Consider the following 16835-nt stretch of genomic DNA (forward strand, 5'->3'; position numbering starts at 1 on the left):
ACAGCTGTGGGCAGTGTAGCCCATAAGAGCGAGTGCAAGCGTAGGTGTATTTCCTCTTAGTGGGGAAATGCTGGTGGTTGGTTGGTGGTGGGACTGGATGATCTTTGGAGGTCTTTTCCAGCCTTGGTGATTCTGTGATCTTATGAAGTGCAGGTCGCAGTAAGGTCTGTAGTAAGGAATTGTCTTCTGAACTTAACGTGTGGAAAAATGAGCGAGTCTGTGGAAGAAGTGGCAAAAGAGTGAAAAATGGTTTTGAAATGTTGGTGAAATGCCAGCAGAGGTTTGTTATTATTTAGCCAAATACAGCTCAGTAGAGAAGGTAAATTATATTCCCAGATAATGCACTTTATCATCAGTGAAGTGATCTTGTCATATCTGGTTCTGTCAGTCCTCCAGAATCACAGAATCACAGAATCACAGAATCACAGAATCACCCGGGTTGGAAGGGACCCCAAGGATCATGTAGTTCCAACCCCCCTGCCTAGCAGGGCCACCAAACATACACATTCAGATCAGGTTGCCCAGGACCCCGTCCAACCTGGCCTTAAACACGTCCAAGGACGGGGCATCCACAACCTCCCTGGGCAGCCCGTTCCAGGGCCTAACCACTCTCCTAGTAAAGAACTTCCCCCTAACATCTAACCTAAATCTTCCCTCCTTCAACTTAAAACCATTTCCCCTAGTCCTGCTGTTGTCAGCCCTTTTGAAGAGTTTACTCCCCTCCTGGGTGTAGGTTCCCTTCAGGTACTGATAGGCTGCAATGAGGTCACCCCGCAGCCTTCTCTTCTCCAGGCTGAACAAGCCCAACTCCCTCAGCCTGTCCTCATAGGGGAGGTGCTCCAGCCCCCTGATCATCTTAGTCGCCCTCCTCTGGACCCTTTCCAAAATCTCAATGTCCTTCTTGTACTGAGGGCTCCACACCTGGACACAGTACTCCAGATGGGGCCTCACAAGAGCCGAGTAGAGAGGGACAATCACCTCCCTGTCCCTGCTGGCCACCCCTCTCCTGATGGAACCCAGGATCCCATTTGCCTTTCGAGCTGCCAGAGCACACTGCTTGCTCATATTCAGTCTCTCGTCCATCAGGACCCCCAGGTCCTTCTCTGCCGAGCTGCTCTCAAGGACCGCTCCTCCCAGCCTGTACAGGTGCCTGGGGTTCTTCCGGCCCAAATGCAAAACCTTGCACTTTGCCGTGTTGAACCTCATCAGGTTCACCCGAGCCCAGCCCTCCAGCCTGTCGAGGTCCCTCTGAATGGCATCCCTTCCTTCCACCGTATCAACCGCACCACTCAGCTTGGTGTCGTCAGCAAACTTGCTGAGGGTGCACTCAATTCCCTCATCGATGTCATTAATAAAGATGTTAAAGAGCACCGGTCCCAAGACAGACCCTTGGGGGACACCACTTGTTACCGGCCTCCACCTGGACATAGAGCCATTGACCACCACCCTCTGTCTGCGGCCTTTCAACCAATTGCTTATCCATCGGGTCGTCCACCCATCAAATCCACTTCCCTCCAATTTGGAGATGAGGATGTGGTGGGGGACCATGTCAAAGGCCTTGCTCAGGTCCAGGTAAATGACATCGGTCGCCTTCCCTTCGTCCACCAATGCCGTCACTCCATCATAGAAGGCCACAAGATTAGTTAGGCATGACCTTCCTTTGGTGAAGCCGTGCTGGCTGTCTCGGATCACATGCTCATTCTTTATGTGACCGAGCATGTTGTCCAGGAGGATCTGTTCCATGATCTTCCCAGGCACGGAGGTGAGACTCACCGGCCTGTAGTTCCCCGGGTCCTCCCTGCTCCCCTTCTTGTATATGGGAGTGACGTGACCCTTCCTCCAGTCGTCCGGGACCTCACCTGACAGCCACTCCAGTATGTTGTTCTTTACATGCCACAAAGACAGCCAAGTACAAATGCATAGCATGCCTGCACCTTCAACAGCCATTTGCATCTCAAACTCAGAGGTGCTGAATTCTTTAATTTAATGGAGCTGTATCATCACAAGTGCACTCACTCCTTGGCAGGGACTGTTTCCCCTACAGAGTTCAGCCACACAGCTTCTCACCAGCATTTTTATAAGGACAGCAGGGTCAGCCATGACTCACTTTAAGAAGGGAATGCCATTTACTCATGTGCAGATTGGATACAATGGGTTCTTAGGAGGTTTTTCCATAGAAAAAGCATCCTATTCTGTATCACCATTTCTATTTTGTGGGTGTATCTGTGACAGTAAGCAGACAAGGAATAGAGTTCAGCTGTCTGTACTTTGTAGTTATTGGAACCGCCTGTAATTTTGGCCCTCATCCTCTGGTGTTTTCCCTTTAAGGCCAAGCTGAAGACCTTTCATCCATTCATCTACATCACATCTACAGGGTACAACAGTGTCCAATCACCAGATTATAAACACAACGGCTGTAGAACCTTCTGTGCTCATAAAGCTTGCAGCAGTCGAGCTCAAGAAGTCTGGAGGTGTCCACTGACATTCTCACTAAGCAGCATGTCACTGCTCAGCTCTCAAAGCTTGATGGCACTGCAGGCAGAAGGGTCCTATAGGTTTTGTTTGGCTGCAGCTAGTGCACTCAGGCCCTGACAGTGTGCAAACTGTCAGGTGAAAGCATGAATGCATGGTCAGACATCATTACTGTAGATAGAAGCAGCACAACCTGCCAGATTGACATCAGTACCTGCCTGAGGAGAGATACGGGTCAGTGGTCCTTCTAAGCTGAGGTCAGAAGCTTAGGATATCTTCATACAGCAGCAAGATTTGTTTGCAGAGGAGGTTTGGGATGGATATTAAGAACAACTTCTCCAAAAGAGCACAGCTGCAGTGGCACAGCTGCCCAGGGAGGTGGTGGGGTCACCAAATCTGGAGGTGTTCCAGAACTGTGGGGATGTGGCACTGAGGGACACAGTGGGCAGTGGGCACGGTGGGGTGGGTCAGCAATTGGACTTGATGAACTTGGACAACTTTTCCTTCACGATTCTAAGATTCTGCAAGGCATAAAATGGTGGAAATGACAGAAATAGTTTGTCACCATGGGTAAAAATTTTCAGAAGCATCAAATGACTTCAGAGCAGATGGGCCACGTTTCGGGGAGCTGAGGGAACTTCCAGTGCCTGAGAGGCCCCTGCCCATCATCCTGAAAAGGAAGTGAAGACTGGCAGAAATTTCCCACAACTGAGAAAGGCAAATGTTGCACTCACCTTCAAAAAGCACCAGAAAGGTCATTAGAGAAAATGCAAATCTGGTCAGTCTCAGTTTCATCGTGGTGCCAGCCCTCTTGGAGGACATTCCTGGGTGTGTGAAGGAGAAGGTGATTGCGAGCACTCAGCAAGGATTCATTTCTTGCCTGCTTGGCTTGAGTGCCTAAAAAAGCCCTGAATTTGTGAATAAGCAGAGATCAGTAGGTGTCATTCACATCAACATAAGCAAAGCTTTTTGGCACAGCTGCCCAGGGAGGTGGTGGGGTCACCAAACCTGGAGGTGTTCCAGAACTGTGGGGATGTGGCACTGAGGTGGGCAGTGGGATGGTGGGGTGGGATCCCAGAGGTCTTTTCCAACCTGAATGATTCCCTGATTCTATATCTTGTCTCCCACAGTATTCTGGTATCCAACCTGCAACGTTAGGGTGTAGGTGACTTCATAGCCACCTGAGAGAGCAGCTTATGGGGTTTGTGGTTCACACCTGGATGCTGGTAGCACATGGAGCACACGGGTCTGTGTCGGCACCCCACACATTTGCTATCTGTCAGTGACCCGGGGGCAGTTTGCAGGGGGCACCAGATAGCGGGCACCAGCTGATGTGCTTGAGGGCAGTTGCCATCCAGCAGAATCCAGCAAAACAGGCAGCAGAGGAACACCTTGCAGCTCAGGAGAAGTGTAGGGCTGCACTGTCAAAAGCTGTGGAGGGCTTCTGTGAGACAGGACGGTCATCTGCAAGCATGAGGGCTCCTGTGGTTATCCTAATTCACTTTATCCATAGCTTGTTTTGCACATGTCCCTTATTGCATTTTGCAGGTGAGTTCACACCAGAAATGCAGCTGAGAATACGTCAAGAAATAGAAAAGGAAAAGAAGGTTGAGCTGTGGAAGGAACATTTTTTTGAAAGCTACTACGGCCAAAGGTAAGGACCTGCAGCATCTTTTTTACCCCCACCACTGCCTCTCTGGACACACTTATTCCTAGGGATTTCGTGTGCTGCCCACCAGTACACATTACCTTTTATCAAACCTCAACAAGATGTAGCTTCATTAGATTCCCAACTTGTTCGTTTCTTGTGTAAATAAGGATGGATGCACAGGACAGGCAGTGTTGGTTCTAAGCAAAGGGTACGTCAGTGGTTCTGCTGCTGGCCATGTTCTTCTGGAAAAAATTGGGGGATGCTTTTCAGGAGCCCAGAGTCCATTTCAGCAAATGTCACCATATGAGCTGACGTCAGATGCAAGCTGTGTGGGACATTTTGCATATGGCAGAGATAGGCCTGCAGGGACAAGGAAAGGAAATGTTTACTGTTGGCCAAATTCTTTTGGTTTGCAGCTTGGAAAATGAGTATCTGGGCAGAGGACTAGATCTAATGCGTGCTCCACGTATTTTGTTTAGCTGGTTTTAAACATTGCTATTAAGTTCTGTTTCGTTTGGAAGCACTACCAGTAGTGAAGGATTTCAAAGATCATGGCATAAAATCAGTACGAGTTACATTTACTTTGGGTATGGTGTTTAGACAGCCCTCTTTGTTTTTGTAAGGATAGCGTGCTTCTTGCAAGAATGTTTCACAAAACAAAAATTCTACTTTTCTTGTTAGTTCTGGATTAAGTCCTGAAGAGTCTGAGAGACTGACAGCCAACACCAGCGCTGATGACGTAGAGAATGAAAAGCCAGCAGCAGAACAGCCAAAATGCATGCCGGTCAAAGAGGAGATCACTTCTCCAATGGAGTCTAAAGCACAAGTGGTCCAGGAAGCACCCGCAGTGAGAAAAGGAGTAGAGGAAAGAAGAGGAGAGGAGAGGAGAGAAGAGATGCAGCCCAAAGCAGCCAAACCTGTCGAGGCCTCGGTTTCCCCAGCTGGGTGTGCAGCGAAGCCCAGCGACCCCCAGATCCAAGAGAGAATCCAAGGAGAACCCATCCAAGAGAAACCACAGCCTGCAGTGAGCCAGAAGCTGGAAGAAGAGAGGAAGCACGCTGCATCAAAGGAAGTGAAGGAGGCTGTGCGTGCCCCGGTCTTGGCCCCAAGCAAACCAAAGAGCCCTGAAGCAGGTGAAGCAGCAGCGAAGGTCGCCGAAAGTCCTGTGGTCACCCCGCCGACGCCAGAAAAGAAACCTCCTGTGAATGAAGAAATGGAGGTCAGTGTGGAAGGCCATAAGAGGAAGTCAGAGAGCGGTGAAGAAGCTCTGACCACACCTGAGAAGAAGCCGCGCATTGCGGAGAGGTGCCAGCAGCAGCAGCCGGCGTTTCGCGGCCAAACGCAGTCCTTTCCTGCTGCCGGGCCCCCGGTGCCACGCGTGCCCCCGCTCAAGGTAAGGAGAAAGGAAGGCAGATCCACAGAGTGGGTTCGTGTTGGTCAGCTGGTCGTGTTGGTCGTGCTGGGTCAGCTCCGTTCTGGCTTATGTTGCCTGCTTATTGCGGTGATGGAAGTGTTTGATCCAAAAATGCAAAGCTTAGCTGTTTGCTAAAGGAATGGAGTTGAGTGAAGTCTCCTGTACACACACATCTGTTACAAGACCTGCTCAACCAGGAGCTGCAGCAATTGCAGGACCGAAATCACAAAGGGAGCTGCAGCCCAAGAGCACAAAGAACTTTGTAGGTGTATCCCCACTGGTACAAGAATGGGTCTAGAAAGAGTGCTGTCAGCAGTTTGCTCTACTGTATCAAGTCCAGAAAGTAAACTATTCGCCTGTGTTAAAACCAAGTCAAAAAATGATGTGGTTGTCATTAATACTGAATGCAGTGAAGTATCAGACTGGGTAGCAAAGGGCTATTTTAGGGAAAGCCCTTTATCTGCTGATTCTTAGTAGGAAAAACAATAAGAAAACCTTTTACAGGTACATTGCCCAGAAGAGACAGGCCAAAACGGGCGTACCTACTTTGGTAAATTTAAAAGGAGAACTGGCTTCAACAGATGAAGAGAAAGCCGAGGTGCTGAATGAGTTCTTCACCTCGGTCTTCACTGGTGGCCAGGATTCTAGTCTTTTTCACGTCCCTGAACCCTGCATCCCCAAACCTCTATGTGGGGACCAAGGAGGTAAATCCCTCCCCACTGTAAGGGCAGAGCAAGTCCGAGAGTGCCTCCTTAGACTGAATGAATACAAGTCTATGGGGCCGGATGGCGTGCATCCCAGGGTCCTGAAGGAGCTGGCTGAGGTGGTTGCCGAGCCGCTCTCCATCATATTTGAGAAGTCGTGGCTGTCAGGTGAGGTCCCGGACGACTGGAGGAAGGGTCACGTCACTCCCATATACAAGAAGGGGAGCAGGGAGGACCCGGGGAACTACAGGCCGGTGAGTCTCACCTCCGTGCCTGGGAAGATCATGGAACAGATCCTCCTGGACAACATGCTCGGTCACATAAAGAATGAGCATGTGATCCGAGACAGCCAGCACGGCTTCACCAAAGGAAGGTCATGCCTAACTAATCTTGTGGCCTTCTATGATGGAGTGACGGCATTGGTGGACGAAGGGAAGGCGACCGATGTCATTTACCTGGACCTGAGCAAGGCCTTTGACATGGTCCCCCACCACATCCTCATCTCCAAATTGGAGGGAAGTGGATTTGATGGGTGGACGACCCGATGGATAAGCAATTGGTTGAAAGGCCGCAGACAGAGGGTGGTGGTCAATGGCTCTATGTCCAGGTGGAGGCCGGTAACAAGTGGTGTCCCCCAAGGGTCTGTCTTGGGACCGGTGCTCTTTAACATCTTTATTAATGACATCGATGAGGGAATTGAGTGCACCCTCAGCAAGTTTGCTGACGACACCAAGCTGAGTGGTGCGGTTGATACGGTGGAAGGAAGGGATGCCATTCAGAGGGACCTCGACAGGCTGGAGGGCTGGGCTCGGGTGAACCTGATGAGGTTCAACACGGCAAAGTGCAAGGTTTTGCATTTGGGCCGGAAGAACCCCAGGCACCTGTACAGGCTGGGAGGAGTGGTCCTTGAGAGCAGCTCGGCAGAGAAGGACCTGGGGGTCCTGATGGACGAGAGACTGAATATGAGCCAGCAGTGCGCTCTGGCAGCTCGAAAGGCAAATGGGATCCTGGGCTCCATCAGGAGAGGGGTGGCCAGCAGGGACAGGGAGGTGATTGTCCCTCTCTACACGGCTCTTGTGAGGCCCCATCTGGAGTATTGTGTCCAGGTGTGGAGCCCTCAGTACAAGAAAGACATAGAGATTTTGGAAAGGGTCCAGAGGAGGGCGACTAAGATGATCAGGGGGCTGGAGCACCTCCCCTATGAGGACAGGCTGAGGGAGTTGGGCTTGTTCAGCCTGGAGAAGAGAAGGCTGCGGGGTGACCTCATTGCAGCCTATCAATACCTGAAGGGAACCTACACCCAGGAGGGGAGTAAACTCTTCAAAAGGGCTGACAACAGCAGGACTAGGGGAAATGGTTTTAAGTTGAAGGAGGGAAGATTTAGGTTAGATGTTAGGGGGAAGTTCTTTACTAGGAGAGTGGTTAGGCCCTGGAACGGGCTGCCCAGGGAGGTTGTGGATGCCCCGTCCTTGGACGTGTTTAAGGCCAGGTTGGACGGGGTCCTGGGCAACCTGATCTGAATATGTATGTTGGTGGCCCTGCTAGGCAGGGGGGTTGGAACTACATGATCCTTGGGGTCCCTTCCAACCCGGGTGATTCTGTGATTCTGTGATTCTGTGAATCTACATATGAAAAGATGACGTGGTTTTCAGTGATCACAGACATGGATTGATGGTTGGAATGGCTTTCTTATTGGTCTTTCCAACCTTTACGATCCTGTGATTCTGTAAGTTAAGCAGTGAATTACCAGAAAGGAAAACAGAAACAAATTGTGACAGTGACAGAAGGGTTGCAGACTTTGGCCTGAGCAATGCTGGTCTCTTGTACCTCAGACATAGGCCATAGGAAACACACCTGCTATTGAGCTTACAGGAAATTCCCAGCTCAGCTCCCTTGTTTGGGGCCTTAGGCAGAAACTGTGCATGGAAAACAATTCAATTGCTCTATTTCTGTATGTTCTAAGAATTCTAATCTCTTATTAAGTTTAGAAGGTAACTGGGTGAAATGGATGTGTGAAAACAAATGTGACTTCAAAGGATACGAGCTTAAGTCGTTACAGATGAGAGAAAAGCACCACTGTGAGTGCACTGATCTCATCATTTCCACTTTAGAAAGAAAGGGCGGTCACACATAAAGTGTAGTGCAAAGTTGAGGGGAGTGGAGTGCATGTGTTAGAAGACAGGACTAAAATTTGGCATTTTATGTGAAGGTACACAGTAGAGGATTAATTGTTTATAGAAGGACACCAAGGAGTGAAACGTAGACATGCAGGGGTAGCAGAGTAATTCACAGATGTACAAATGGATGTAAGTTGCACACGTGTAATGTTAAGCATGAAGCCTACACTAAGGGATGAGAGGTGTTGAATTTTGGTCGCTTTTGATTGAGCTCAGTAGGCTGTGTAATGATGGAGCGTGGTGGAACAGCCTGTACCTGCAAGGGAAGAGCTTCCAGCCTGAGTTAATGAGGTGATACCAGACCCAAAACAGGCGTGCCAGGCATCAAAAGGATGCGGACCTTCTTCTCTGTATTCTTCTCAAGTGAGAATTCCAAAAGCATTTATCTAAAACTCCAACGATAAACACTTCTGTCCTTAACGATGCGGGTTAAACATTCCCTGTGTATCAATTCCACTTTTCTCCTCTCTTTCAGATTCCCGTTTCCCGAATCTCCCCCATGCCATTTCCTGCGGGCCAGGTCTCTCCCAGGGTACGTTTCCCAGCCTCCCTCATCAGTCCGGCCAGAACAGGGGCCAGAACCTTGGCGGACATCAAGGCCAAAGCCCAGCAGGTCAGGGCTCAGAGGGCAGCGGCCGCAGCAGCCGCCGCCGCCGCTTCTTCGGGGGGAGCAGTGCCAGGGCCAGGCCCCGGCGGGGGCCCAGCGGGCGGCGGAGGGACGGGTAACACAGCGACGAGTGGAGGCGGCGAAACTGGAACGCGAGGAAACGCACTGGAACTGGCAGGAACTGGAAGCGGGGGAGGTTCGAGAAGGTTTCTTCCACGCTGCCCAGGGACCCATTCCCCAATGGAGACTCAGGAGCAGCCGGCAACCCCCAGTCTTTCTAGAGCACAACTACAGCAAACTTCCACGTTGCAATCCAGAAGCGCAGCTGGCAATGCAGGCACCAACTGCTCCTCCCCAGCGGTATCAGCGATTGAGCAAATCGGCAGAATCAAACAGAGCCCCCCAAACGTGGCTGTAAATCAGGTTTCGGGCTCCTCGTGTGCTGGTGGCTGTGACAAACAAGAGAAAGCACCTTCTGCTCCAGCAGGTCCCGGCCAGGCCTGCGGGGCATCAACTGTCAGGGATGGAACAACTTGTGTCACCGTGTCCTCAGCAGACAGCAATGCCAACATCACCAAGGTAACACCTGCGGCCTTAGGAGGGACCAGCTCAGAGGTCCCCAAAGGCACATCTCCTTCCCCTCTGATGCCTTTGCTGACCCCCACTAGCTCAGAAGCCCAGGCTGGAGGTGCGGTGGTGTCAGCTCCATCTGCCCCATGCTCCATCACCTTGTCAGCAGCACCTAGCCTTAAAACCCATCCGAGTTCAAGCGGGGCCCTCCCAAAAGCAAACTCCAGTATTCCTGCCAACAACCCTTTAGTCACCCAACTTCTTCAAGGCAAGAGCGTCCCCCTGGAGCAAATCCTGCCGAAGCCTCTCACCAAAGCAGAAATGAAAACTGTCCCATTAGCTTCTAATGAAGAGAAAGGGGCAGCAATTGTAGCAGGGAGTGGTGCAGGAGCCGAGGGCGGTGAAAGGCAGTCGGGGTTATCCCCACAGCAGCTCGGGAAGATCTTTTGCCAGAGCAGGCCTCTGCCTCACATTCCAAGGACATTTGTGCTCCCTGCAGGAAAGGAGCCCAGTGCTGACCAGCACCCAGAGGCGCTCAGTAAAACAACGCAGGAGCAGATCCTTCAGACGCTCATCAAGAGGGTCCAGAGGCAGAATTTGCTCCCGGTCCTTCAGCCTTCCCAAGTGAACCTCACGCACTCAGGTTTCCAGCTAGAAAACAGCTCCACCAGCCAGAGATTTGTGCTGGGTTTCATGGGCAGAAGGACATCCAAACCCGCTATGTCTGGTCATTATCTGCTCAACATTTCCACCTACGGCCGTGGTTCAGAGAGTTTGAGGAGAGGCTTCTCCTTGAACCCTGAAACCCGCTCATGTCTGAACAGCCCAGCCAGTGGTCCAAAAGCAGAATTTGGGGAGTGTGAGGAGATGGCTGGCCATGGCAGCAGCAGCGAGGAAGGAGATGCGGATGATGAGAGCACTGGTGATGAACATGAGCATGTCAGCGTGAAAGAGGAGCCCCAGGCTTTCCAGGTGGCTGCTCCATGTGAAAAAGAACAGGTATCACACGGTGCAAATTCCTCAGATTACAGCATCCTTGCTAAAAAGGGGATGAAGACGGAAGTGGCCGTGTCTCAGCAGGCAGCCGGCAGCAGGGAGAACATTCAGGAGTTGGATGGAACGGCGTTAGCACGAGATTTTATTCAGGCCGCTCAAGAGCAAATGGTGCACACAATGAAGGGAAAAACGCACAGCAGCCCTGAGCTCTTCAGCTCTTCTGCACCGTCCTCAGACTCTGCGCAGCCACAGCTTCCCCAGCTTTCTCACCCCCACCCTCCGAAGCTGGGAGGAGATGCTGCGGCAGCGCAGCTCATCGGGCCCAGCTACAGCGGCACAATAAACGTCTCCACCTCCCCAGACGTGAACCAGGGCTCTCTCATGAGCGGGCTCTCCGAGTGCAATCAGTTGTCCAGTAGCATGGGGAACGTCATGTCCTTCTCTGTGACTGTAACCACCATTCCCACCAGCCAAGCCATGAACTCTGGCAGCCACGGCCAGACCATCCCGGTTCAGGCCTTTGCTGAAGACAGCAGCATGGAGGACTCCCCTTCCAAGTGTTACTGCAGGTTGAAAGCCATGATCATGTGCAAGGGCTGCGGTGCCTTCTGCCATGATGACTGCATTGGCCCCTCTAAGCTCTGTGTCTCCTGCCTGGTTGTGCGGTAACCGGGACGTGACGTGGGAAGAGGAAGGCTCCGTGTTGGGTTTGCTTTTGGAAGTACATTGGGAAGAAACAGGAAATTTACTGCCTTGCACAAGAGACACGTTACTGAATCAGGAATACAGAGTAGAGTTCTTCTTTCATTAAAGAAAGAGCACCTTCTTGTACAGTGAGTCTAAATTGAGCTCAACTACGTGAATTGTGACAAGAGTTTGCACTTAAGGAATTATGTAAATATGTCACATTATTTTGTTTAAAAATATTTTTTCAATCTTTTAGGAGGTAGCGTTTGACTTGTACTGCAGTTCCATTAACCCTAGCCTGCTATCCAGCGCGTTTGCTGAGCTCTGCTCTAGATGGGGTAACAATCCCCCAACGAAACCTCAGCTGTTGGTCTTCTCTTGGCAAGGAGAGGAGCCAGGCAATCAAGGCACGAAATGTCTGTGCTGACAGAGCCCCACAGCCCCTCAGCGGGCTGCTGGGTTGCTGTGAACTTCAGATTGATCAGAATTGGAAGCCGCTGACGTTCATCACCCATGGCATGGCCGTTCCCAGAAGGCCATGCTGGGTTGTGCAATATTGGCTGGTGGTTTTGATTGCATATCCTCTCCTCTCCAAGGAGTCAGTTGCAGTAACCTCATTTTAAGGGTGGTAATATCTTGGTTTGCTGCTGAAAAAGGCAACTCTACTAACCATAGGATACCAGAATTTAAATCACTAAACCAACTCAGTAACTGTGATGATCGGTCATCCCAGGAACCATTTAAAGCAGAGATCACAAAGATGTGCTGAACTGCATTTCAGTTCCGGACTGTCAGGACTCGGCAGAAACCTGCTTTATTAGGCATTATTTCAAGTGAGCTGGAAGGTGCCATCCCCACCATTGAGAATCATCACAGCACATTATGCAAGTGAAGTGCACTAAATGTCACCCTCTGTCCTACTGTTTTCTAGGAAGCTTACTGTGGCTCATTAAAAACTCCACGTAGTCAGACTTCTCTCATTTCTATAGATTTTATATTAAGCCAAGAGTGGAAAACAAGCCTCTCGTTGGGCCTCACTGGTGTCTGGGCATCTCCATGTCTTTGAAAAACCAAATTGCCCCAACTGCTGGTTGCGGCCCGTTGTGGCCCAGTGCCAGCGTTCGCAATCCGTTCTTTCCAATCCATCCAAATGAACAGTTACAAACTGGTACTATATGGTACTCAACAGCTGTAATTTTCCACAGGCTGGCTGATAGAGCATACTCCAGTCTGCATTCTGATGCAGTGCAACGAGCATGCATCGCATGGAGGAGCTGTAGGTTACTTCTCTTCCCAGAAAACATCAGGTTCACATCCAGTCCCATGTTGTCACTGTTGGGGGAGGGAGGGGGGCCATACGAGATCGTGGTCAGGTAACAAATCCATGTATCTTTTTGATGGAAAAGCACTGAATTCACTTTGAATCCAAAGGCCTTTTTAAGATGAAGCAATATTAACGAAAGAGGTGACGGCTGTTTTATGAGCTGGGGTCCGAAAGCCTTTTTCCTTCTTTCCATTTGACTGCACTGCTGCTTTCCCCGTTTCCCACACGTGGGAGCACTGAGTGTTTCTGCAGGGAGAGTAATGATAAAGAGAGTTGCAGGCTTAATCACTTGGCAGAGAAATGTTTCCTTCCCTGTCCAACAGAGCGTGGTATCCTCCAACGCAGGATCAGCACGTCCTGGGATTTGATTTGCTCATCATACATTGACTGGGGACCCCTGCTTTCTAACTCCACATCACTCCTTAGGCATCCAACGGTGGAAGGGATTTAACTATAGGAGTACAGCCAGGGTTGTTTTTTTTTGAAACCACTTAAATCTCAAGAAAAAATTAGCCCTGGTTGTTCTGTTGTGCTGCAACAAGCGTTGGCCACGGCTGTAGCCCCATGGCTTCGGGAGCCCACCAGAGGGACGGCTGCTTCTCTGGGCTGGCTGCTATGGAAGCACTGACTTGGCCACCTCGCTGCCCGCATCCCTCCTTCCTTTCCAGTGGGCATCTCTCCATCGTTGGAATTCGCAGGGCGCTGTGAAGGAGGTCCATGTGGCACCCCGGGCAGAGTAGCATCTTCCCTTGCCTTGTTAACTCGAGCCCTGAAGGGAAGCGTTACGGCCATGCGATCCTCCGTGAGACACATTAATTCCCTTCTAATGCGGATCCCCCAGCGTAACCCAGCCTGAAGGCTGTAGCTAGTTACAAAAGAAACTGAAAAAGTCACTTCTGCCTCAAATAAAAGCCAGGAGGTTTTGCTGGCGAAATGGGATCGATTCTGTTCACGCCTCAACATTCATCAATAACTCTTCATAGCCAACAAGGCTGCTGCAGACAGGGAAGGGGAGGTGCTGAGGGAGCAGCACGCATTGCTGCCTTGTGTGAGCATCCACACGTTCTCAGCATTGCCTAAAGCCACCCCGACCCCCCCTGCAGCTCCAGCTCCTCGCTGCCTTTATGTTTGGCAGGAGTTCCTCTGCAGCACACAGTTGGGTTTCTGCAACACGTACAGCAATAGGAACCGAGTGGAGCTGGGCCAGGTTTGGGCACAGGGTGGCCATTGGGATATGTGGGGCTGCCAGGCTGGATGGGAAATGCGGGCATCTCATGCCACGACTTGGAAGTTTACAAGCGTTCAGTGCCTTAGTTCTATTTTAACAGAGGAGCACTTTTCCTGGGCTACTTCTGCTCTATTCCTTTTTCAGACAGTAAATTCTTTTCCCTGCTTGTCTTTGGTTTTACCATATGCTACGAGCTACTAGGTGGAACCCGATGGAGTAACGTCCACAGGATTGCAGGAGGGCATGAAGCAGTCAGGAAGTGATTAGGAATAACAGAGCTCAGTATAATAACCAACAGAAGCACAGGTCTGCCTGAAGCCTTGAAAGCTTTGCATGTTTCACAGTGCTGGTTGTTGAATAACGTGATCTAGAAAGGGAACATCCTGCAGCCCGTGTAGCAGTGCTCCCTGCTGGCCTCACCTGTGTTAAACATAGTTTAAAACAGCAGACTTTGGAGCCCAGATATTAAGTAATGGCATTCTGTAGGAAATGCCATCGTTTTGCTGGGCACAGTAATGATGAGGTGATGGTTGGATTTGATATCATAGAGGTCTTCTCCAACTTTAATGATTCTATGATTCTATAACAAATAAGATCTAATAGTAAATATTTTCCCAAGTCTAACATCAGACTCTTTGTGGCAGTAGAAGCAGCTTGAGTAGGAAGAGATGCTCAGGTTTATATTTTCCCTCTTGAGCCGCAATCCAAGTCCTGCAGCATGAGAACTAGAAATACAAACTGAGCAATGGAATTTAACTTTCCAGTGCAAAAAAGAACCCCGCCTTGTTGAAGCTGTTTTAATGGAGGAGTGAATGCAACTCCACAGATGAGCTAAGGCTGCGGGATACGGTTTGGTAGCACAGGGAAGGAAATTTGTTTGGAATTCTGATGCCCTTCTTAAATCAAAAGGAAAAGACCGAGGTGCTGAGCAGCTGCACGGTCAGTGGAGTTGTGTAGTGCACGGTGTTGGGTCACAGCTGGGAGGGGAGCCCTCGGGTTGGGACTGAGGGGGGACCTTCGTGTGCTAGGGCTGCGTCCTGCCCAACGGGAGCTGCCACGGTCAGGCAGGGCGCTGGCTCTTCTGTGCCAACCATGCCCAGTCCAGCGGTGGTTTTTGAGCTGCAGATCGGCTCCTGCTGAAGGAAATTTGGGGTTTTGTTCAGGGAAGTGCCCAGAAGACCAGTGGTCGCTGTGTGTTGGCTGCTTGAAGCCCTGCGGAGGCTCCTGTCTTCTTGGGATGAACTCAGCTGTCCAAAGCCCCCGCCATGCAGTCGTGGCTGAGTCAGCCCAGGAGCGTGCTGGGCTCTGCCCAGGGCTTTCAGCTTCCCAAATCCCACTGTGGCTGTGCAGGAGGCTGCAGGGAGTCCCTCCGTGGGGCTGCCAGTTCCATCGGTGTGGCAACGGAGTCCAACCAGGGAGCATCTCAGGCGCGTGCTGCGATCCCGACATCCGCAGTTCTGTTCCTTAACTGGGGTTGTTTGTTGTTTTTTTTTTAATGCTATACATTTGATATAACTGAAGATCAATTTTAAGAGCTTACAGTAATATATTTTAAGTAATATATATTTTAGTACCTGTAAAAAAACAAAAAAAAAAGAAAAAAAAGACAAAGGATGATTTATGAACTAGATGAGCAGGGTATGGAGATGCAGTTTCTCAGCAAGGCCATGGAGTTTCACTGGCAGGAGAACTGGAAAGATTCCGTTTTGTCCATTGATGCAATAAATGTGGGAGTTCTTAAAGAGAAGAAATCCAATACTGTTTACCACGAGCTTTTCTGGTTTTGACAACAGGCCTGTAAACGCAGCTAGAAGATTCTGAACCTTTGTCTGTCTTTCGCCTTTTTAAAAGGGACTTAAATTGGAATAGAGGGTATGTACAGAAAAATCGAGTTGACACCATTTTAAAATGTATTTTTACACAAATAATATAGAAAAATCATATTTTACGTAAGAATTTTAAGTATTTGAAATATGTATATATATACTGTATGTACTTCATATATTCTTTATTTTACATTTACAGTGTATTAAAAAGTATTTGAGCTGGTTGGATTTGAGCATGTAATAATGTTAAAAGGGAAAAAAAAGAAAAGAGGGAGGGAGGACACGAGGAGGGAGGCCGCAGGGAAAGCAGGAGTTCAGCACTGAAGGAGTCTGGAAGAGTTTTGCAGCTTCAGATGGAGCGAACAGAACCTTTTCAGTCCTGTGTCCTTTTGTGTTCCATCGGTGTCCGTTCCTTTTGCCTCACAGCCACCCAGCAGAACCCACGGTGAGGAGACAAGTTGAGGTGGATCCCTTCCATAAGCAATGCTACCTTCGTAGCCAAAGAGACACACTGGTCCAGAAGCTGCTCAACCAAATGAGAATCCGAAGCGGCTCAGTTTTGCTGTGCCATTGGAATGGTGATCAGTAGCTCAATTGCTGTGTGAGCACCTTAGGGTGCTGATGGGGAATTCAAACAACATACCAAAAATCCAACCATTTCAAGGGAGCACTGTCAAAGCAGATTGGTCTTGCTGTTTGTAGGAATTGGGGTGAAAGTCTCAGTGTGGGGGACAATACATCCTTGCAGCTATTGGGAGCAGAGTGAATCCATTTGGCTGCACTGGAATCCTCAAGATGTCCCCAGATGGCAGAGGCCACTACTGCCCATGCCAGGCTGGATGTGGCTCTGTGCAGCCTGGTCTGGTGGTTGGCAGCCCTGCTCTTAACAGGGGGTTGAAACTCGATGATGACTGTGGTCCTTTTCAACCCAGGCCATTCTACAATTCTATGGTAAGATTCTATGGGGCGTCCCCTAAGGCAGGGACAAGCAGGGCTTTGCAGCGTGCTCTGCAGGCTGAGATCTGCAGCCCACACAGCTGCTGGCCCCAATGCTGCACACAAATTTGCCATGGAGATGAGGGTAGAAATGGCTCCAGAGTGTCCCTGTCTTGTCCCATCTGTGCAATGCCCATTTGGGTTAGATGAATCTCCAGTGACATTTATACCACTCCTGCAACT

At 50.1% G+C, this 16835-nt stretch overlaps 1 protein-coding gene across 3 annotated transcripts in view; it reads left to right on the forward strand.

Moving 5' to 3' along the window:
* The window catches only part of ASXL2 (ASXL transcriptional regulator 2), a 92732-nt gene extending 77291 nt beyond the window's left edge, over window positions 1-15441 (forward strand). For all 3 annotated transcript variants that reach the window (XM_048937304.1, XM_048937305.1, XM_048937306.1), the window contains 3 exons: window positions 4021-4126; window positions 4805-5516; window positions 8894-15441. In XM_048937304.1, coding sequence (XP_048793261.1) covers window positions 4021-4126; window positions 4805-5516; window positions 8894-11260 — 3185 coding nt within the window. In that variant the 3' untranslated portion in view covers window positions 11261-15441. The remainder of the gene's footprint in view (window positions 1-4020; window positions 4127-4804; window positions 5517-8893) is intronic.
* Window positions 15442-16835: the final 1394 nt, after the last annotated feature.

The sequence above is a fragment of the Lagopus muta genome, chromosome 2 (genome assembly GCF_023343835.1).
Source record: "Lagopus muta isolate bLagMut1 chromosome 2, bLagMut1 primary, whole genome shotgun sequence".
Classification (NCBI taxonomy): Eukaryota; Metazoa; Chordata; class Aves; order Galliformes; family Phasianidae; genus Lagopus; species Lagopus muta.